The sequence below is a fragment of the Chelon labrosus genome (genome assembly GCF_963514085.1).
Source record: "Chelon labrosus genome assembly, chromosome: 15".
NCBI lineage: Eukaryota > Metazoa > Chordata > Actinopteri > Mugiliformes > Mugilidae > Chelon > Chelon labrosus.
In genome coordinates, this window is record NC_140348.1 from 18,606,876 (window position 1) to 18,629,502 (window position 22,627).

At 43.7% G+C, this 22,627-nt stretch overlaps 1 protein-coding gene across 1 annotated transcript; it reads right to left on the reverse strand.

Annotated features, from left to right (window-relative positions):
- Positions 1–495: 495 nt before the first annotated feature.
- Positions 496–21,054, reverse strand: kcnk12 (potassium channel, subfamily K, member 12). Its single transcript, XM_084562172.1, has 2 exons — positions 20,447–21,054; positions 496–1,537 (listed from the first exon to the last, which is right to left on the reverse strand). The coding sequence occupies exons 1-2, from the start codon at positions 20,784–20,786 to the stop codon at positions 645–647; spliced, it is 1,233 nt and encodes a 410-aa protein (XP_084418298.1). The 5' UTR covers positions 20,787–21,054; the 3' UTR covers positions 496–644.
- Positions 21,055–22,627: the final 1,573 nt, after the last annotated feature.

Genomic DNA, 22,627 nt, shown 5'->3' on the forward strand with positions numbered 1-22,627 from the left:
TAAGAAACCTCCCACGCTAGAAATGAAATCAATCACCTGAGGATAGAAAAAAAAAAAAAAAGTGGGTTTTGCACGATCAATGGAAGGGAATGGTGCAAAAACGCATGAGAGGTACAATGCATAGATCAGTATGTGCTATATCATTCGGCGATTACACTTGTTTATATCAGCATTCAGTATCTACATTCAGACAAACTGGCAAAACCCCAAAACAATAAAGATTGTATGCTTCCCTTGGCTCCTTTACAACACAACATTACAGTTGTTTAAGTCGAATATTTTGAGCAAGTATGGCATACTGTTTCCTCTGCAGGCTAACACTGATATTTAAAGATTTTGTTCTGGGTTTGGTTAATGAGATGGTGATGGGTGGTCCCCATGCTTCCAGATTATTATTATTTTTTTTTTTTAAATGTATCTGTGGTTCTCTCTTCATGCCATCATCATCAAACCATCAATAAAATCATCACTAGTTGTTTTGTCACGACAGGCTTGTAATTCCAACCAAAAAATAAATAAATCATCGTCAAAAAAATCATATACATCATGCATAACAAGTTACATTGGCAATCCCTTTTTAGAATCCTTGTGTTTTTAAATGGCGGGCAACGAAAAGCTCCAACACCTCAGTCTCACTAAATCTTCTACCTGGAGTTACTCGTCTCCGCCAGCCTGTTGTTCATGATACCGAGGGCGCCAACCCCACCAGAGAAACCGTTGTGCCGGGAGCTGCCGCAGACTGTCCTGGGATATCCATTGGCAGACTCGGACAGCTGCTTCTGCATGATGGCCAACGACACCTTGTTAGAGGCCGCCAGGTCTTTCATGGAGATCATCTCCCCTGATAGTCTGCGTCCCTCAGTGTCGCTATCGCAAGGTCCATCTGAGTCGGGCAGCTGGCCTTGCCGACCCTGGCGAACCTTGGAGCCAGGTCGGATGGCGTTGCGTCTGCCCAGGAAGGCGTTGGCCTTATTGCAGCGCTGGCAAAACAAGCAGCTCATTTTCTCCAGCAGCCAGTTGAGCACCTGCTTGATGACAATAGAAATGACATTGAACAGAGAGTATATGCAGCACACACCCATTAACATGAAGAAGAAGTTGGCCACCCTGTAGAGGCTTTGGTATTCGTAAGCCGCGCTCTGACTGCTGACAAAGTCACCAAAGCCGATGGTACTGAATGTGACGAAGCAGAAGTACAGTGAGTCTAAGTAAGCCCAGCCCTCCACGGGGGTGTACATGGCTGACGCACAGCAGGAGATGGTGATGGCGGAAATGCCGAGGATCAGCATCACGTGGTACACGGAGGGCTTCCATCCTGGCAAGGAGTAGGCAGAGAAGTCATGACGGATGCCTGGCGGGAGCAGGCCGCTGTTCCTGATTCGCCTCTCCCTCACAGCCTTCATCACCACCGCCAGAAGCGTGATGATGCGCTCAAGGAAGAGGTTAAAGAAGAGGATGGTGGCAGCACAGCCCAGAAGTCCGTAAAAGATCAGGAACACCTTGCCTGCAATTGTCACAGGTGTTGTCATCCCAAAACCTGCAGAGACAGAACAGAGATGTCACAGTTAGTCCTGGCCAAAAAAAGATTTAAAACATTTTCAGTATCCTCTCCAAGAATTCTGTCTCATAAAGATAAGGGATGTTTTGTGTGAAAGTAAAACCTCAAGTTTAAATTAGATCTTTAAATTCGGCTTTACGTTTTCTTCTGCATGGTTTTTCTTAGTAATTACAAATGATGTAAAGCAGGGGATTTATGCACAATCATTATGCACAATGTGCAGAAAAACACTGGATAATATTTGTTTAAATGGTAATTCAAGAATGTAAGCTAGAGGTCTTAAGGAATGGAGAGAAACTCTGAGATAATTTAAAAAGACAGAGCTTTGCAATTAAGCCGTATGTTGTGGAGGGAGAGAAATTGAGGAAAATGGCAAAATAGTACTTGTGTGTCACATATATTGAATGTAAGGAACTCTGTAATCTGACACAGATTCATACACTACTTAAATATAATGTTTTAGCTTTCCTTGGCTCAGCAAAAAAAGCACAGACTTATGGGTATATATGGAAGAGCATGTCAGGATTAAGCTCAGGTAAGCCATTTTTTCCTTAGCTGTATAGTGTGGCTCCTGGTTTCTCAGTCAGTTTGACTGAGTGTTCAAGCTGAAGAAGGGGTTATTAGAAGAGAGGAGAGGAGAGGAGAGGAGAGGAAAGGAAGTGGGTTCTGCTGCATGTTGAAGAAGCACTTCTCCACCTCAAGGATTGTCGCAGGTGCAGCTCTGATGTTAATTTTGCTTAGGAGTGTCTGGGAACCTCCAGAGTGTAAAGGAAAGACAGACCTCTTGAAGAACCCTGAATAGAAATCCATGGGGAAAGGTCTGTACCGCCCACCGTCCCAAAAAGCCAATTGTCTGCTTTGTAGCGGCCAATCCAGGAAACGTCAAGCCAATCGTTTCGTTGCACTGACATTTCATTGCAGCTTCAAGTGTGTGGTGGCAGGAGTAGGTACAGATGGACTTCAAACAGTAAGAGTACTTTACATTTTTATTTTTTCTTGGCTTGTGTAATTAGCATGGGATTTGTTCAAGTGCTCTGGCGGGATGAACCGGAGACGACCATCACGAGCCACAATCGATGTTGGTATAATAGTGGTGTATTGGAAGTACAACAACAAAAAACTCCTATGGGTTGAGCGGTGGGATCTCTGTGGATCAGGCTTGTTCCAGCGCATCCCACAGATACTTGATCAGTTTGGGATCCAGTGAATTTCATAATTTTTGAGTTGTTGCTAAAGTGTTTTTGTGTGTGTGCCAGGCTGCCATCAAGGAGTGTCATTGCTATGGGGTGGGAGTGCCTGGTCTGGTCTAGGTGGGTGCTACATGTCTAAGTAACATCCACACAAATGCCAGGTCCAAAAGTTTGCCAGCAAAACACTGAATTGTCACAAAATGGTCAATGTTCGCCTGTCAGTGGTTTTAATGTTGTGGCTGATTAGCGTAAGTATATAAATATAGTGTAAATACAACCTGACATCATGTCATCATCTTTACACACTGACTCGCAAAACCTTTGTGCATGATTACATTTTCCCAAACACCTCAGAGCCACTGTACATACATTATCAAAATGATTTCCCAACACTCTGTATCCCTAGACAGCCTGCCATCTGCTGTTCACAATCAAGTTGCCTACATGGATATTGGTGGTCTTCTGAGATCCTGAAACACACCTGGAATCAACCGGGAGAATTCTGCATCTCAATTAATCAGCGGGTGAAACCCTCCGTGCACTTGTCATCTTCTTAGCAAATGATGGACTTTCATGAATTTAGAAGTTCACTAAGTGTCTTGCACTGAGGATTTTGTGTATGCCAGGTTACTGCGCATAGTGATTTTTATGTGATGACGGACTAAAACAAGTATAACAAGATCGCTGTGAAGGAGAAGAGAGTTGCCGATAAGGTCTTCAGTTCTTAATTGTTTCCAGTCAGGTCAAATACTATTATAAAGTCTTTCAGCGCTTCAACTACCAGTTCCTCCTAAGAGAAGTGAATTTCATTCACAAAAATCATTGAACTCGCTTTCTTTTCAGACAGGTACAAATTCAATACATGTGGTTGCCAACAGTGGTAACCTCACCAATATTGCAAGTGCTGGGGCCATGCTGCAAAAGCACAATGAAGAAAACAAAGTCACACACACAAAAAAGAAGATTTTAAATAAAATATCGTTCTTTGTTATCCCCTTATCCTTTATTTCATCTTGAAATCCATGAGATTTCTCCTGGGACTCACTGGGTTTAAGTTCCAATACCTAGATTGAAGCATTAGTGATTTATGAGCACAAAACCTTGATATATTACTAGATATTACATCTAATATGTGGCTCATCTGCTGTTATATGACTTTTCATGTGCAAATCTTCTGCTCTTACATCTCTACCTCTTGCATCTGCATACATACTACAGCAGTCATGTTTCTGTCCCAGGGCCAACGCAAGGATACAGATGCGCTCACACTTCACTACACACACGGTGTCTAGGCCCTTATCCGCAGAACAGCAGATGGTATATTTGTCAACAAACAAAATCGTGCTGAAAGATCAACTACTTCACTTCCAGGCCAAGGTTAATTGATTTTTCCATCATGGCTATCCTCCATTTCGGTCTTCTCAAAGCATTAGGGCATCGCTTTCCCCCCTTTTTCCGCCAAGCCTCCTTGTCAGGTAATAAATGACATCAATATCTAGACAATACTTCCTTTATGATAGCCAAAATGGCTTTTTTGACCTTATCTCTAGCACTGAAAACCACTCTCGCGCGGGTTTGCTGTTGACATGTCGGGTCATTTAGATCAACTCTGATTGATACAGATTGTTTTATAGACAAGAGGGAATATAACAGCCACATTTCCACACATGTATACACACCGTGCGGCCTCTCTCACACACGCGCGTCACTCCAGACATCAATTTATCTGCTTTTGTGACAAAGATCAGGAACAGACACCAAGGCAACACCGGCTGACGGAAAGGTGAGGGCGAGCGGCGATTACCCAAATTAAGCCCTTCAGTGAAATCCTATTTCAGCGTCTCATTGTTAATTAATTAGCAGCCCAAGACTCTCTAACCCAACTGTATCGTGGGGAAAACAGATTACATCTTCCCAGCGCATGCAGAGACAGTCTTCCGCACCGTCTCTCATTACCGAGTAAATTACCTAAGAGAGGGAAAGGCACCAGGCATCGATTCAGTGTAGCATTTCAGAGCCATTACTCCAGGCTACTGTGTCAAGACACATTAGGGAAAACAGAACAATAATAGAAAGGAGAGGGCGGGCAAGATGCAAACCAACTGTCACTTTGAGGACTTCCTCTTTAAAACACTAAAGTAAAGGAGAAGTCAGCCGCTGACCTCGGTGACCACTTTCCACTCCGTCCAAGCAAAGATGAGTCATTTAATTCAGCCCGACTTGATAAGGCAGGAAATCATATGTGTGCTAAGCCAATTCAATCAGACCCCCAAGAGACTATTTATTCATTAACATTGAATAAAGTATGCTCAATTCAACGTGGGAAATGATGTTATGCTCTCATAGCTAATGACGCTGACGCACATAATTACCCACTAGAGATTCAGCCAGAAGGAAAGTGATGGGAATGGCACTATTACCTTCCATTAATAACCATTTGACAATTTTAAGAGGACGAGAAGGTGCTCTAATGGTTGTCAGACTATGGAGACATGAAACGGAAAGGATAAAAATAGATCATCGTGGTGAATTCAGCATTACAGTCGGACTAAATCACACATGCTCAGCGGCTATCAGAGATCTGACACACTTCAGACTGAGCAGCTCTCATTACAGTCCAGTGCCAAATTACAATAGCGATTTAGCCGAGTGGTGGAGTTGGGACCCAAACAAATTGCACGCGCTACTCGGCGCGATGCGAATAGATGTATTGACGGACCTAATGAATGCTCTGCATTTCATTTGCTACACTTAGTCAACCGCTCGCCTCTAAACAGCAATCAATCATCCCATTTTATGCCAAAGAGCCGGATCTGACTGAATGAGAACTGCACAACAATCATGCAACAGACTTTTCACTATCTGGAGAGCTCACAGCACAACGGCAGCAACTGCGCTCATGAAATTGCCCATAAACTGCACTGTTCAATCATTCCTCAGCTCGGGGAGGGAAGTTTCTTCAGTCAAGATATGATGAAGTGTACTACTCTATAACAATCTGTGTATTGGTAATAGAAATTATTTCCCAATAAACATACTTTTGGTGCATTTGCTAAAGTATTATAGACACAGCTTACAAGTGGAGATGCTTCATGGTGAAATATTAAGGCTGTAGGTATTCTACGTTTTGCTTATGTCAATATCCCATTAAATACCAGGACTAACGATCTGTTAGTTCATCTTTCAACACTTCTGTGGCACTCCGCCCAAACCACATTAGTTCCCGTTTATAACGTAAATCTTTCAAGCTGCCACTATCAAAACCTTTACTGGATCAAATTAATATGTGTAATGTCAAAGGGTCTTCTCGTTCGGACAAACCCTTGAGTTATTATTTCCATCTTATAGCTCTAAGGGAATATGTGTATGTTGTTGTAGACTTGAAGACTTCAACTGTAATGTTTTGTTTTCATGTATCTGCTCTTGTCAGTCCCAAGTTGCTCCAAATACTGGAAACATTTATAAGAAAATGAATAAATAATAGCAAAGGCAACGGCGCATGAAGCATCTTATTTCCCTTTGTAGCTGGTGAAGAACAAAACCAGAGCTAAAAGAAAAGTGAATTTGCATTTCCTGGTGGTCAAAAGTGTGACTCCACATGCAGATTAATGTTGCTCAGCCACCAGTGTAAACACGAAAATTGGCAATTGTGTTTACAGCTAGCATTGACAGCCACAAAGTGGTCAAAGAAATCACACAAATATAAAGGTTTAATCTTTTCAGTTATTCATTCATTCATTTAGCTTTTGTAACCGCTTGTCCAGTGAAGCTGTCACTGGGCAAGAGGTGGAGTACACCCTGGACGGGTCGCCAGTCAATCGCAGGGCTGGTTTAATCCTCTAAACCTGCTTATTAACTTATTAACCACCCCCCAGGTTTGATTAAATGTTACACAGTCAGAAGTAAACTATGGTTGTTCCAGATTTAGTGGAGCAGTCACTATTTAAGATCTAAGAACAGGTCACCCAGTGCAACAATAAAATAGGAATAAATTGTAGAAGGCTTTGTCCACACAGACAATACTTCTTAATTAAGTCACTGAAGCTATTTGCGAAGTTGTTCGTTGTGAATAAGAAAAATGCCCCGATGATTGCAGTTTGAGCACATTAATTCACATGCAAATTGGATAAATTTAATTTAATTATATAATTTAAGAGAAACTAAAGGTGAAGTAATTTGCTTTGCGGTGTGTTGCAGTCTTCACAGAGCTCATCCTTAGAGGTTGAGTCATATTTGATGAAATCCCACTTGACGCCTTTTATAAAGCAAAGCATCGTGAAAAGGGATATATTGATTCAATTTACAGGAAAGAAAGGCCCGCAAGGTCAGCCGCCGCAAAGCCGATCGCATTTCATTCTCGTGTTAGAGCAGTCTGCATGTAGCATGAATAAGTTTAGCTGACAATTATGGTAATGTAAGGCAAAGTCTGAATTAATTGGCCATGGCTAAGAAGATCCAGGAGGCACAATGCAGGAGAGATATGAAGTGTAGCCAATTCAAGTGGATAAAAGCTCCAAATGGAGCTTTAGAATAAAAGGCAACTAAAAGCCCCAGGGTTGTGTGTCTATGTTTAGGTGAAGGACATGTGACACGTTACATTCATGTGTCTTCCTAAGTAATATTGCATCTGAAGGTGACTGCATGCCAAGGACAATGTCCTCACATACATCAGCATTCCTGAAGGCTTTAAAAGGGACCCAGATATTCATTATGTGACTGTTTTGCAAACCAAAAATCTCATTTCTGCAGCCCCATGCCCCCAATTAATGTGCTTAACAGCAAGCTCGCAGTCAAAACCAACTACGTCCCACCACTGGGATCAGGCTTAAATTGGCCAGATTAGGAGCTGCAGCAGAAAACGCCCCTCGTGCGGTACCTCTGATGACTGCGTGTTTCTGTGACGAGCAGGAAATCATTAGTCACGAGCGAGGCGTAGCGGGGGTCTGCAGAGAGGACAGAGGGCCGAGGAAGCATCAACGCGGCCAGACCTGAGACATCATTGCCACACCATCTGCCGAGGAGCTGCCAAGACTGCTGGCAGACGGGACAATAATAGAAATACTCACACTATTCTGCCAGTTTTACAAAAAGCAGATGATGGCACAGGTTACATAAGGCCGAGTTAATTCTATATTTGTGCAAATGACATTTAGACAGCATTTAAAACCAGAAACAAAAGGGCCCCTGAAGCGACGCAGCTTTGGATTTCACTGCCAGCTCACTTACATGCAGCATAGGGAATAATTAATGGTATTTGTTCTGCATGTCAAAGCATTGATAATGAGCATTTTGTGCTACACTAGGCTAGGCCTTAATAAGAAATATTAAACTGATGTGATCATAAAGAAATGCGTGGCTAACGTTCATTAAAGAGCTTTGATTTAGAGAGAAATGAAAAGTGTAACAGGTTTTACACGGGAGTAAAAATAATTAAAAGCACAAATCTCTTACCAAATTATAAAAATACCTTCTTTCTTGCTTCTCCATAACTGAATTCACTCTAGTGTTTCCAAACTGTATCTCAGTAGTTAATTTCACCGGCAAAGACAGCCCCGAGGACTGATGACTCAACCGCAGCCTGTATTGATTTAATGTCAAAAAGCAAAAAAAAAGAAAAAAAGAAATAATAAAACGCTGCATTCTGTTTGGATCCGTGCCAGCGTTTATTCTTTTGTCTTCATTTTTTTTTTCAATCTGCTCTTCATCTTTGTGGGGCTTTAAAAGGCCTGAAAAAAAAAAGTCCACGGATAAAGCAGTCGGGGGTTTAATTAAAAATAAACTTAAGATTCACGGGGCTTCGTCTGCAAACAGTAACAGAGATTTTGTTCTTTTATGTGACCGAGTCGCTCTCTCATCGGATTAATAGCGTCTGCCTGATGGATGTAAAGGCTTTGTCCTTGTGCTTCTTATTATCTTTTACTGTATGCGTTGTCAGTGTTTGAATAAAGGCTTGGCCACATGAAGCCCACTTGTGTTATTCCACAGAGTAAACACACCTGTTCAGGTGGAGCTTTTGAAACGCCACCGCCCTCAGATCAGCATGACAGGTCATCAGGTTCAGCTAATAGATAACACAGTTATGAGGCGTGTACAGTATCAGAATAACAGTACTGTGTGATTGATTTTTAGCCATCGAGTGGAAACAATCAAATGAGATGCAAGCAGTGAATGAATTGCGGCAGACATTCAATTTTATGGTTTTTCATTGCGGCTAATGCGAAAGCAAGAGCCCCTGAAATTTAAGGTCGGGCCAAAACTCGATCCCCGTCAGGGACTACTAAGTTACTGACGGCTGCAATAATGATCTTGGATCATACACAGAGAATCCGCGGAAAGCTGTCTCAGAGAAACGATGAAGGAATGCTCTGTTGCTCACAATTAAATAATGTTTCACTTTCTATTAACTGAATGTGCCCATTGTGAGCTTGAGACTTATACAGCAGCCTGGAGGAAGCAGAATAATTCAGCATGCGGTCAGAATACGTCCATCTGTGTGCTCTGCTGGCGTTTTTTGCAAGGATAATATTTTCATTATGAGCATAAAAAGAAAATTGCCGCTCCCGGTAGGCCAAAGGCCGAAGAATTTGTGTCAGAGAAGCTGTCTTTCACTTGAATGATTTCAATTCATGTGCCCGCTGGCAATAAAATTGCACAATCATTAGCTCAGGAGGTGTGTTTGTGGGCGATGGGGTCAAGCTGGAGTCAGCTGAGCGGCACAGAGGCCAGCGTGCCCATATGATTTTAATGAAGGAACATTATTCTGTCAAAGAAGAGGATTGCTCAGTAAAAGAAGGCATGCAATTATGTACAGTGTGCTGTATGTGTAATGTGATACTCAGCGTGTATGATCTCAAGCTCCAGGGATGGCATAGCGCTCTGTCGGTTAGCTGGTAATATAATCACGAACCTACCACATTAGTGATTCAAGGTCAGAATTTTGTGTTTTGTTGTTGAATGCATCGTTGCGTTTAAATGGACACTAGTATTCAGCTCGTAATCAGAATAATAGCCCGGTTAGAATAAAAACGCCACCTCGGTCTCAGCAGAGTGGTCTTACTGGAAGGAATTTTCAATCCGATTGATAATTTTGTCAAATACAAAGGTATAATAGTAATAACCATGTAAATGCTTAATCTGGTAGTTTCTCCCTGGATGGAATAAAAAAAAATTTTCTGCACATTTGCCCCATGTGGAGTAAACATGTGCCGTGATGGGTTTCTTGGAGGGACAGAAACATGGCGGTGGCAAAACATGTTGTTCAAAGAAGCGATGCCAGAATTTATGTGGGCAGCAACGTTGAAAATGTGGATCTGTCTTTTTGAAAACAGTTTTGTCAATAAAAAATGGATTGAAAACCTCTTCTTCATTAATAATTCTGTCAAACTTCACATTTCGATTGATATCTTGGGGCATATAAACACATATCAGATATTTTATTTAACGTCCATGTAAACAGCCGCGTTGCGTCTTGCTCCAATTGATTTCAGCTGAAGAAATATTAGCCGTGTAAACGTAGCAGCTGTGTATCTGAGTCAGAGAGAAATTTAATTAAACTCACATCTGACAGTCAAACAAATTATTCTTCATTTAATGATCTTCAACTGTGCTTTTTGCTGTTAGCCATTAGAAAGATGCAGTACTGCGGCACGTCTCAGTGCCGTCCTCCTGCCTATCTCTGCTCTCACACAAGCAGCCCCCTGCTTCACACTGATGGACGGCAGCCAAACCGCGCTGTTCACTGCTCACCAACTCGCTGTTTGCTTAATAATGTTGATAACTATTTATATACATGACCCCGAGCGAGGCACAGATAAATGGTCTGCTGGAATGTCAACACTTTGCCACTGCGAGTGATGTCTTTTAATTCACTGCATCAAAAGCCGCCGACCATACGATAGTTCCCGGAGTCAGACTTTTCTGCTCATGCAGGAAGTTGAAAACTCTCTCAGCTGCAAGTCAGCAGTGTCTTCAGCACCGGTGAAAATTGAGTTTCAGAGAAATTCATAACAATCAGAATATTAACACCAGAACATAATCTAAAATGTCAGTCAAAATTAACCCGGACGCAGAGCAGGTCAGAAGCCGGTGCAGAGAAGCAAAGACCACGCGGAGCTCATCCTGTCTTCGCCTTTTTGGTGCAAAGAGCAGAATCAGTGAAATGCTAATCACTTTCAGGGGGAGGAATCACAGCAAATGTGCTGTGTCCTCTAAAATGATCTTGGTTTCACTTGGCCAGGATGATTTGAGTCTGCGAGTTACTGTACGTAGGCGAGAACACGCCTTACAAAGTCAGGACAGATTTATGACCTGCTGCGACCGAGTGCAGAGGTGTGTACAGCCATCCTGTACGGCACCGGTTAACTGTGACGCGGATTTATTGAAGCCCGTGCTTCTCAGCAGGTCTACCTCAAACACACACACAGAAACACACAAAGATACATTTCCACCACACAGCAGGAAGCACCCTGAAAGGACAGGAACTAAGAGAGATAAAGAAATGGAGCGACACTAGAAAAAATGAAGGCAGTTGTTTCTTATTTGGAACAAGTGGATTTTTACATCCTAGTTGTACATGTTTTGAGAGAACTCAAATATTTACTGAAATTAAAGTTAAGAAATTATCCACTGCAAGTACAAGGTTGATTCAACCAAAGCATCTCCTGGAGTTATAGAGTTAGCTACACATGTCCACACTGAAGGACGTCTCATCTATGCTGACCAAATATTTGACACAGAAAGCTGACTCTTTAGACCAAAAAAGACAGTTGACAAAAACAAACTTGTCACACTTCTTTGGGTTTTTCTATTGTTGCACAACAAAGGTGTTGTAGCTGCAGCTATAGACCAGTTGTCACCAAGGCGTCTCTGCTGACAGCAAAACAAGAAACACTGCTTCCAAGCGATGGCAGTATGCCTCTCTTGTACGGATCCCCGTGGTGTTCAAGATGATTTTTCACTTTCCAGGAATTCTTTCTATTATTAATGGAACAGACACATTATATGTACAGGTATTTATAGCAAATGGCCTCAGTGATCCTTGGATTTTCAGCTGTAAGTTTTGAGAACGCCACTAAAAGGCAGCGTTTGGTGTTGAGAAGCCTTTCGAGACTCACCGTTCAGCAAGCTAATGCCCGGTTAACTTGGATGTAGGAAATGCAATGGCCTAATGAAAGAGAATATCGACATTTCCGACGTATGTTAAAAATTTAGAAGAAAATGCTACACGACTAAATTGCATGTTATATTAACTCACCCTGAACCTTCACCCTTTCTAAATGTCAGCATAAACGCCGCAACTCGTGAACTCTGACCTTTTTGGAAAATTTCTACTTATGAGGTCTTGAACACAACATGTGGTGGGGGTTGCTCATGTGGACACGCCTCATGAACACAATAAATACGACCTCATTTGAAGGCAGCAAAAATACGACTTTCTTTTTCTCACAAATCTACGGCATTTGCCATTTTAAATAAGCTTATTCGCTCGCTAGATCAAGTCATAATGCCTGCTGCCATTATGCTTTGTGCATTGGCCACTGATTGCTTGAATTGTGACGCGGACACTGCTCTAGTTTACCCTGCTAGAATGGCAATAGAAGAGGTAATATGCAGAAGGTGTGGCGTACAAACACAAAAGCAGCACAGAACGTCTGCAGAACGTCTCATTCTGCTGCGACACAATTCTTGGAACTATCTCCTTCAACAAGTTGTGTAGTCCTGCACTGATGGGTCATGGTGAGGCACATGGAGACAATCCTGCTCACAGACTCAGACACCAGGTTGTCCATTTAGCATATGAGCATATTGCACACTGTGTGCCAGCAGCGCTGACATCGATTTGCATAAACTTTGCTTAGAAAGACCTCTATAGCCCCTTTCTTGCTTGAGATCAGCTGCATTAGTAGCAGTGATGAAACTAAAGCTACCAGACGTTATTATGAGTTAGTTTTTCCATCTCCTTTATATGACGTATTGACTAGAGCAGCTTTAAGACCGAAGTTCCTGTCTGAGCTCTCTCATAATTTACACATAATCCTTCTATGCAGCAGTGGTACAATTCATCTCAACTTCCTCACCGGCAACTTCTGCGCCGACCGCCTGGACTCAACACAATCTAAAAAGACCCCCTCCGCCTTTCACCTGACTGAAGGCCCTCTGTTTTTCATTTTAACAGTGACATTTTCAGAGTCTGTGATTTCACAGGGCAGCCCTGGAGGTCTGAAGAGATGGGGGGGGGGGGGGGGGGGGGGGTGAAAAAGACAGCAGCACCAACAACAACGAACAAAAAGAGTCACTGACCAGCTGACAGGAACACACTATATAAATGTGGGCACGGAGGCAGCTGTGAGCAGAAGAAGTCACAAAAAGCTTAGATTGGAGACGGGCTGGAACCAGCAGCGTCTGAGACAGTGTAGCGACGGTGGTGAGGAGACAGACGTCAAGAACAAGTCTGAACCACGGCCGCGCAGCGATGAAACTGCTTTCACAGATTGCAAACCTTTCCCACCCACCCCCTGAAAGCACATTCATAACATACACCAGCGGTAACAACAACACAGATGGTTTTGCCCCAGCGAAGCGGCGCGGAGCGGTTAATCTAAAAAAGAACACGGCATCAAAGCAGAAACACGGCCTGCCTTCAGGAATCCACGCTGTCTGTCATGTGACGTTACACGCCATCTAAATGCCAAACGCACGCTCTGCCAGGCAGCGGTGACATTGTCTTGTAACCTCAGAGGCACGTGAATTACAAAGCGTTGTATAAATTTGGCTCGCGGTTCTATTCCTGATACAATAGCCCTGGTCACACAGCCACGTAACAGTCGCTCACAAGACCTCACAAGCGTGTCTCAATGAAAGTCTGCTGCTAAATCAGCGCTTTTTAAAACGGCACAAGAGGATGAGGAGAAGAATACCCTCTCACCCAATGCGCCTAATTGTTTAGAAATAAGGGAGATATTTCTACGGTGTTGAGTATAACAGAATGTGTCCGAACAAATCATTGCGTTGAGATATCAAGATAATAGTTTTTGACGTAATGAGTTTACAAAACCCGACTCTCACGCCTGTTCTGTCTTTTGCGTTCTGCAGCACAAGCATAAGGTCAGATTCATGGCTCATTAACAGGAATCTGCAGTCGCTCTCCTGAACTGACAACATCTGTTGCGATTTCTCAGACACTATATGGCGCTGGGTTCCACTCAAGTTGGCAGGATGATGCAGCTTCACACGTTTCTTCAAATGATAATTTGTCTGTCATGTGAGCTATAGAATTAAATCTAATTTTGGACATAAATGTGAGAGTTTATAAGAGCAAATGCTACTGTAAACTTTGTAATGTAAATGTACACCGATCAGCCACAACATTAAAACCACTGACAGCAGAAATATATAACATTGACCATCTTGTGACAGTACAATATGGATATCAGTGTGATGGAGCAAGAGGCTGCAGTAACTGCTAGGGGCAAGAAGAGGCGGGACAGACTCTGTCCCCAGGAATAAGTAGCACAGAACACAAACCAGACCTGCAGATGAACATTTTCTTGAACTGCTGCACTATTAAATGGAAGCAGTGTTGGTCTATATATAGAGGTGCTTTATGGGCATTTTTGAGAGATGTACAATGTTGGCTATACACCGATCAGCCTAAACATTAAAACCACTGACAAGAGAAGTGAATAACATTGACCACCTTGTGACAATACAATGTACTGCTGGGAGATGTTTGAACCTGGCATTCACTCATGTGGATGTTACTTAGACATGTATCACCCACGTAGACCAGACCAGGCACCCCCCACCCCATAGCAATGACACTACTTGACGGAAGCAGCCATCCCCAGCAGGATGCAGCCTGACACAGACACACACACAAAAACAGTTTAGGAACAACCCCAAAAAAACATGAAAAACAGCACAAGGTGTTGACCTGGCCTCCAAATTCACTAGATCCCAAACTGATCAAGTATCTGTGAGATGCACTGGAACAAGCCTGATCCACAGAGGCCCCTCCATTCAACCCATAGGACCCAAAGGCCCCCACTAACAACATCCTGTTGCCAGACACCACAGGACACCATCAGAAGGCCCAATATTAAGAAGGTGGTCATAATGTTTTACCTGATCGGTGCAAACTGTTATTTATGGGATGGTTATTTAAAGTGGTACCAAAAATGCTGTACACTGTAACACAATGGAGACTGAGTCTCGGGTCTGCTGATTAAACTATTGCAATATTCATCACTTTTCATTATTATGTACAAAGGCTGCTCCAGGTGATGTAATCTCTATAAAGCGAGATGTGGCTGTGAATGCTAAATTGTCAATAAAATAAACGGGTTCAGAAATTGCTGCTAATGCAAACTCAACTTTTAAACGCTGCAGTAGCTTCAGATTAAAAGCATTTAACTGTCAAACCCCAAGTTGACTTTTGTACTATGTATCAGTGAGCATGGAGCTGACTGCGGCTGTTCATCAAAAATTCATCTACAAAACAATGCAAAGGTCAGTTTTGGCATTCTTTGACAGCACTTAAAGAGTTGCACGGTAAACATCCTTTGGCTTTGCCCTACTATTCACAGAGGCAGGCGGCATGCAACATAACAATCAGATCACAGTTGGTCACAGAATGATAAAAACACAATCATTGACAATCATTGACATTGACTAATATTATTTCAAATTGTCACGTGCTTTGAGTCCCCTAAAATTCTGCAGAAGACAGACAATTCGTTAGCCAGTCACTCATTACAACTACAGCAGACATGGATCGATGTTAGCAGTTGTTTTGGATTCAGGCGACCCAGTGACATTAACCTCAACAGTGAATCTCCATTTTCACTCTGTTTTGGACTCAACCAGGTGCTGAGTGAAACCTCTGGCCCTTTACCTCCTATATGCTCCATAATACTAAGCAGCTAGTTGCTAATTTGTCTGGTCTACGGCTAAAACAGCTGTCAGGAAATAATGCAGATGAGTACGGTGAGACAGAGTCAAAAGATCATGGTTTTAAATCTGAAACGATGATCTGACAGATAAAGTGAATCTGAAAACTGTAGATTTAGGTGATATTTCTCCCTTGGTTCGGCTTGAGTGACTCCTTTTACATCACATACAGTCATACTTAATGTGGAAATATTGATTAATGCAGCTTTAGGCCGAATTTTAAGAGGTGTTTCCAAAGCAATTAGACGCAGTGCTGTAAAGTGCCACATAAAAGTCGCTTCAACACCTCAGTGTAACATAACGTGTGCATTAAAGTATAAACTGAAGCTGTCAGCCTAATGGTTTGTTTTAAGGATCACATTTCAGCCCACTGGTTTGTGATGGAAGTGGTAATGAATATCCAGAGAGATGAGCACCTTGTCATCTCGCTGCAGCAACCCAGCCCAACTCTGGAATTTCTCCTTATTTTGCAAGTTTTAGTCTGCACTGAAGTTAAATTAGGCTTCATTCAAAGCCAAAACCGCATGTGGGTCTGTTGTGCGCTGTTTGTTAAACTGTCCTATTTGCCTTGTCTGCCTGTGTGGCTTCTCTGAGTGGGTGGATATCAGTGTGATGGAGCAAGAGGCTGCAGTAGCTGCCAGGGGCAAGAAGAGGCAGGACAGACTCTGTTCCCAGGAATAAATAGCCCAGAACACAACCCGAACTTGCAGATGAACACTTTCTTGAACTGCTGCACTATTAAAACTGTCTCTTTTCTCAACAGGTTAAAAGCCATCAGTGAACTTAATTTCCTGACAAGTCTTCCCTCCGTCAGCGCTTTAAAACTGACTAAGCATTCCTCCAAAATGTCATTGCAGCGACTTCTAACGAGGTTGGTACTTGCAGGGCCCCGCAAACGACTACAGAGAGCTGTCCTAATTGGCAGACGTCAGCTATCAATCAGCCCGGAAGGCTATAAATAGTTTTTGTATTGATAGAAACTCTATTTACAGAGCAGACTCTTGTGCCCTCCTTAATGAGAATGCAAACACTGGAGCTGTGTCGGGAAAATGTAGGGCAACACAACGCAACCCAGAGATGAACGCTGAAGCTCTTTGATGCACCACTACGAGACAAATAACTCCAGCGAGTGCTGCTTGGAGTTAGATGCAAATATCAGCGTGCTCACAAAGACAATTCTATGTTTATGTTTAACCATGTAGTCAAGGTACTGGATACCCAACTCCAAGGTAAATGGCTTTGCTTTTGTATATGTAGGCCATTTCAGATGACACTGCCCACCCCGTTCCCAATCTTCTCAAATTGACAACACAGACAGAAATTACTGACGTCTCTTGTTGGAGTTGCCCTGTCAGCATCTGTTCACAGATGTCTCTTCTATGATGGTTGCCAGCGGAGAACTTGTGTTTTTAGGCACCAGGGTATTTTTGTAGCAGTACCTTTAATGGCGACCAATGGTACCAATTGCCAGAAAGGACGAGTCGCAGTGCAGCATCCAGTTCTTCTTATGAACATTTTGTAACAGAAGCTAATGTATTTTAACTTAGATAGTATATTATAGAGTTTTCTTCATGATTTTATAATAATTCTGAGGAAAATGTTGATATTCCTGTGAACCTCATACTTTCATTATGCCTTTGCATTTCTTACATTAAATTCCCTGGTGGTTAGCTTGATAAACTGTTAGCCTCGTGGCTCCTGGACGCCAAAATTTGCATTTCAGCTGTGTTTTCACAGTTTACCACTCATGTTACCGCTTGAACAAGACGCATTGTGTGTACAGAGCCGAAATTCCAAGATCACCAAGTTACTGGGATTCATTTTTTGACGTCTGTAATTTCCCATGAAAAACAGCTGCTGTGAAAAGTTGCCATGGCCACCTTGGGTATCTTTACCAAATGTCATGACATTCATTCATTCATTTTCCGTAACCGCTTGTCCTCTAGAGGGTCGTGGGGCGCTGGAGCCTATCCCAGCTGTCTGTTAAGAGGCGACCTGTTGCCCTCTATTGGTTTGCTTTTGTGTTTGTTTGGTTTCTTTTTTGCCTCGTTTGTGCAGAGTTGAGCTGTTTCTGGTCGTTGTGCTGGGCCTGGGGCATCTCGCCTGCTTTTCATCATCCAATCAAGTTGAACCCTACTTGAGGATTTTCCACTCTCACACCCATCGGCTCTCCTCATCACAGTTCAGTTTATCCCCATGGTAGTAACACTAAAACCAGCTATTGTCGCTTTGCCTATTTCCTTTCTGCCCAATCCGAATAGCCTGCTTTTCTTTGTTTACTCCAGCCCACGCTCCAGCCTTTTTCGCCAGCCAGCTCCTCCTGATCTTTTTGTGTCTATTTGGAACTCCGCTCTAGCTTTGTTTTTCATTAAAGTCCTGTCCTTGAGCTTGAACTCTTGAATCTCGTGCCTGGGTTCTTTCCTTCTAGTTGTCCACACCATAACACTGTCATTGGGCGAGAAGCGGGGTGCACCCTGGACAGGTCGGTAGTCTATCGCAGGTCTAACGCATAGAGACAGACAACCATTTACGCTCACATGCACACCTACGGCCAAATTAGAATCACCGATTAACCTAACGAGCATGTCTTTGGAAGGTGGGATTAAGCACCCTGAGAAAACCCAGGGAGAACATGCAAACACTTGGCCGGTGGGATTAATCACAAACCCTTCTAGCTGTGAGGCATTAGTGCTAACCACCACACCACTGCGCTGCCCAATGTCATGACAATATATCCAAAATAAAAAAGGAAATTTCAGTCTATACCTAAGTGGTGGACTGACTGGCTCAACCAGCAGACATACTGCCATCCCAGGGAAACAGTGTTTCTTGTTTTGCTGTCAGCAGAGACACCTCAGTGACAACTGGTCTACAGCTGCAGCTACTGTATGGTGTAGTACAGCAGAAAAATCCCCCGAAAACTGCCTTTTTCAAGGTCAAAATTGAGCTTTCTGTGTCTAATTTAATGCCATCTTGGTGAGAATTCCATGACAACTGGTCAACTCCATCTGCCAAGCATGCAACATGGCATGTCTTTGGACAGTATGTGTTTCACTTGTATTACATTCCCTACAGTGTTTCCTGAAATTCTAAAACAGCACACCGAGTGCAGCAGCGGTGGCGAGTGAACCTGGCCGAAACCCCAGGTAAACAACTGCCTCAGGTGGTCACGGCTTCACTTTCATTCTTCAAAGCGTTTCTGTGGAAGCACATCAATGGAACCAAGAGTCACTGCTGATCTGAAGCCTCTGCCACAGCAGAGTCAGAGGCGAGAAGAGTTTGGGAGGAGCGTCTAGAGGGCGCAGGGGGATGCCACTGTGATGAAGAGTTGTGTGGGGAGGCCCCGAAATCCCTTTTATATCACTCGCTCGCAAGCATGCGGAAAAAAAGTAGCGCACGAGCCAGAGGGCTGGGAGGATGAAGATCAAAGCTGGATGAAACTCCAGACAGAAATCCATGCGGGCATATGAAAAAGACAAATACTGTAGAGAGAATCTCAACATCACACTTATTTTCCCCCAAAGCAGCTGAGTCAGTTTATATGATCTGCCTGTCGGGGGAAGACGCTGATGCTGCATGACAAGAGGAGTACAAAGGGATTTGAACCTGCCACAGACATGTAGACAAACACAGCTGCTTCGGTTCCTTCCTGTGACTGGCTGAGCTGAGTGCACGGGCCCCCTGAGAGCTCCCTGTGTTTGTACATTTGTGTATCGAAGAGCAGAAGGTGGAAAGGCCAATAACGCTCTCCTGACAGCTCTACAGTAAATAAAGTTGTGACAGGTTCCCTGCTCAAGAGGATCCAATTCTCCCTGTGCACCCACTCACACCCATCGGCTCTCCTCGTCACACGCCTCGCCTCAGCATTCAATTAAAAGGAGCTTCGCGTTGTGTACATGCTGTACGTATGTGTGTGACTGTGCGTTGAGGGCAAGGTCAGCGATAGACAGCTGCTGTCAGCTCAAATTACTACCTGCCGTGTGTTCATTTTCCCGTTCACCCATTCACAACCACTCACTCACTTTAAGCTGCGGGGGCGGAGTGGGTGTTGGGGTCATCACGCATGCAGTGCACCGCACCGTTGGCCCTCGGGGCGCCCTGGGAGGGCCACTTGCTCTTTTCTGACCTATCGCACAAGTAAATGTTAAATGGGGGGGAGGCGGCAGAAAGGGGCTTCTCATTGACATTCCTGTTGGTTTGAACAGAAATGTGGCAAAAAAAGAGACTGCACCCATGGGTGCTGTCCTATAGCCAGGGATGAGTGTGCCGTTCCAAATGGCAGGCGAGTCAGATGTCGTGCCCATTGCCAAACTCCCTCCCAGCCAAAATGTAACACATGACCGGGGGGAAAAAAACACACAAAAATGTAATCTGTTATTCTGTATGTAAGCCAGTGGAAAGAAAGCAGCGCACAGGGAGACAGCTCCAGCGCTGCTGACACCCAGACTCAAAGTAACGATGTGATTATTTAACCAAGAAAAACCATTTCACTGTAAACCACTTATTTATTTATAAGCCCCAGATTTGTTCAGTGCTTAAACTACGATGTGCTACAAAGATTCAGCAACAACTGCTGTCTTCATGGTGTGAGCTTATTATGTATTCAGTGAGTTTATTTTGTTTTTCCTCATGTGAACTTGTTTTTTTTTTTTAATGGAATAATACATGAGTGTTTAGATAACACCATTCCTGCAACCAGATGAACGCAAAAGGTCAGGGAATTCAGTGCATGCTGCAGAGATTTACCCACCTATAGTCGACACCACAGTTCCAACAAAATAAAATGCCCCAGTAAAATCCCATCTTGGCCTCAGAGCATCAGCTCGGATCCCGGCGGCGATGGCGGTCTCGTACTCTCGCAGGAAGGAGTTGAGGTCCTGCAGGCTGATGTTGAAGGTCTCACTGAAGTTGAGGAGCGTCCCGTTCCAGCGGCCGTGAGCCCGCAGCTCCGAGGGCCTCTCTATGGCCGAGAAGACCGCAGCGCCGCACAGCAGGTACACTATGATGAGGATGGCGAGCAGCACGAAGCGGCCGTTGTCCTCGTTGAAGTGCAGGGAGCGGCAGCCTTGCAGTCGCTGGCTCGGCATCATCCAAATTTCAGCACCACTCGCGCGTCGGACAGCGACAAGCTCCACATCGGAGACGGCATTCACTCCTCTGCAGGTGTCCTCTGGAAGTCACTGTCCTGCTCTCTCAGGGCACTTCTGTAAGCAACATTTCCTCTAGTTAACCCACCACGTTGTCTCATTGTAGTTGTAAAGTGATATTACCTGGAGCTGAAAGGCAGAAAAACGCCCCACTTGTAGATGCAAATCTGTAAATCCACGAAAGAGTTGGCGAGAAAAGCTGCTGAAGTATAATTTTATAATACACACATTTTCTCCTACAGTTATGGCAGTGCAGTTGGTGTGAAGTGAACTGCAGCTTAAATCCAATCTGACGCGCTTCTTTGTGCAAAAGCAAGCAGCAACAGCAGTAGTATCCCCCGAGTCTCCTGCACCAAAACGTTCCTCTCCAAAAATACCAAAACGACGCTCAGAATTACGCAAGTTACAGATCTGGAACACTCCGTATCTGCTTTAAAATAAAGTCCTCTATCCTCAGGCTTGATTGATCCGGAGAGGAGCGGGTCGGTAGCCTCTATGTGGATGTTATATAGTGGCACATTGCATCCCGTCAGCGCATATGGTGAGATCACCCTCCGCGATCGAAGGCTTCGGGATGAAGGGAGAAACAGCTTGACATTTAGTTTGTGCAGTTGGTCGAAGAAAAACGAGTCTCCTCCGCGCGCCCTTAGTTGAGGTAGTGTTCAGATGACTGGATATACATTTTCACTCCAGCGTAGTCGTTGTTATCTTGTGCCATGCGCACTGAGGATTCTCATCTCACTGGAAACGGACTTTCTGCGGCGCAAATGCAGAAGCAAAAGTGCCTTGTTGAGCTGAGCAGTGGAGCAAAGTCACTATCAGATTAAACAAGGAGACGAGCGCTCAATAAAATAACAATCAAGCAAATAACCAGTAGTGGTGGACGAAAAAAAAAACGTAAATGTAAAGTAAACTTGTAGTGAAGTGTATGACTGCCACTGAAAATAATCACAGTATACATGCCACACATTCATGTGCCAAAATTGCACGTAATAACAAGGAAATGGTTGATGGACGTGATCTCACCCTGGTGCCACTGTTTCACTTGATCCAAATGAACAACGACCCAACCGGGATGCTCTTAAAAAAACAAACATAAGACTTCCTGGTAAGATGGAAAGATTTCTGAAAGGTAGTTGTGCGTCTGTGCCAAAAATCTATACGGCGTCAAGGCGCAGCGTATTGTTTAAGCAAGGGCAGGTCATGACTTCGATAACTTTTCCCAGCTCCACGAGGCTCAAATGACCGTTCAGGCAAAAAAAAAAAAAAAAAGAAGAAGAAGAAGAAGCAATAGATCTTTGTTTGTATGCTCCCGCAGCAGAGATTTTAACAAAATCAATAACGACCTGGAGCTGCTGATCCTTGAAAATACCCGAGAAAACATCGACCGATGCTTTAAAAAGGGACACGTCGAGGAAGCGGTTATCGACTGTCACAAACAAGCTGTCACTTCATAAGTCATATTATGGGAAAGAAACACGTGGAGAAGAGCGAGCGAAGCGCAAATGAGTGCGTTAAATCCACATCGCCGAGACAGACTCGTTATTTTCCTAATGAGAACACATGAGTTGATGGTATCGATTGCGCGCTCTCATCTAGTTGATTGGCAGGCTTACAAGTATCAAGGCAGACTGCGGAATAAGGACACGCTCAGCCCACTTTTACCCCAGCCACAGTCCGACTGTCCTTGTCAAATCTAATCTTTACCTCAAAATGTATGATTTAATAGAGGAAGACCTGAATGAAGAGCTGCGTCCGTGGCTCTGACATGAGCTATGTCCATT

Coding starts and splice junctions, on each gene's coding strand:
- kcnk12 (XM_084562172.1), bottom strand. CDS start 20,786: ATGATGCCGAGCCAGCGACTGCAAGGCTGCCGCTCCCTGCACTTCAAC. Junction 1,538..20,446: donor AACTGTGGTGTCGACTATAG/GTGGGTAAATCT, acceptor CTGTCTCTGCAG/GTTTTGGGATGACAACACCT.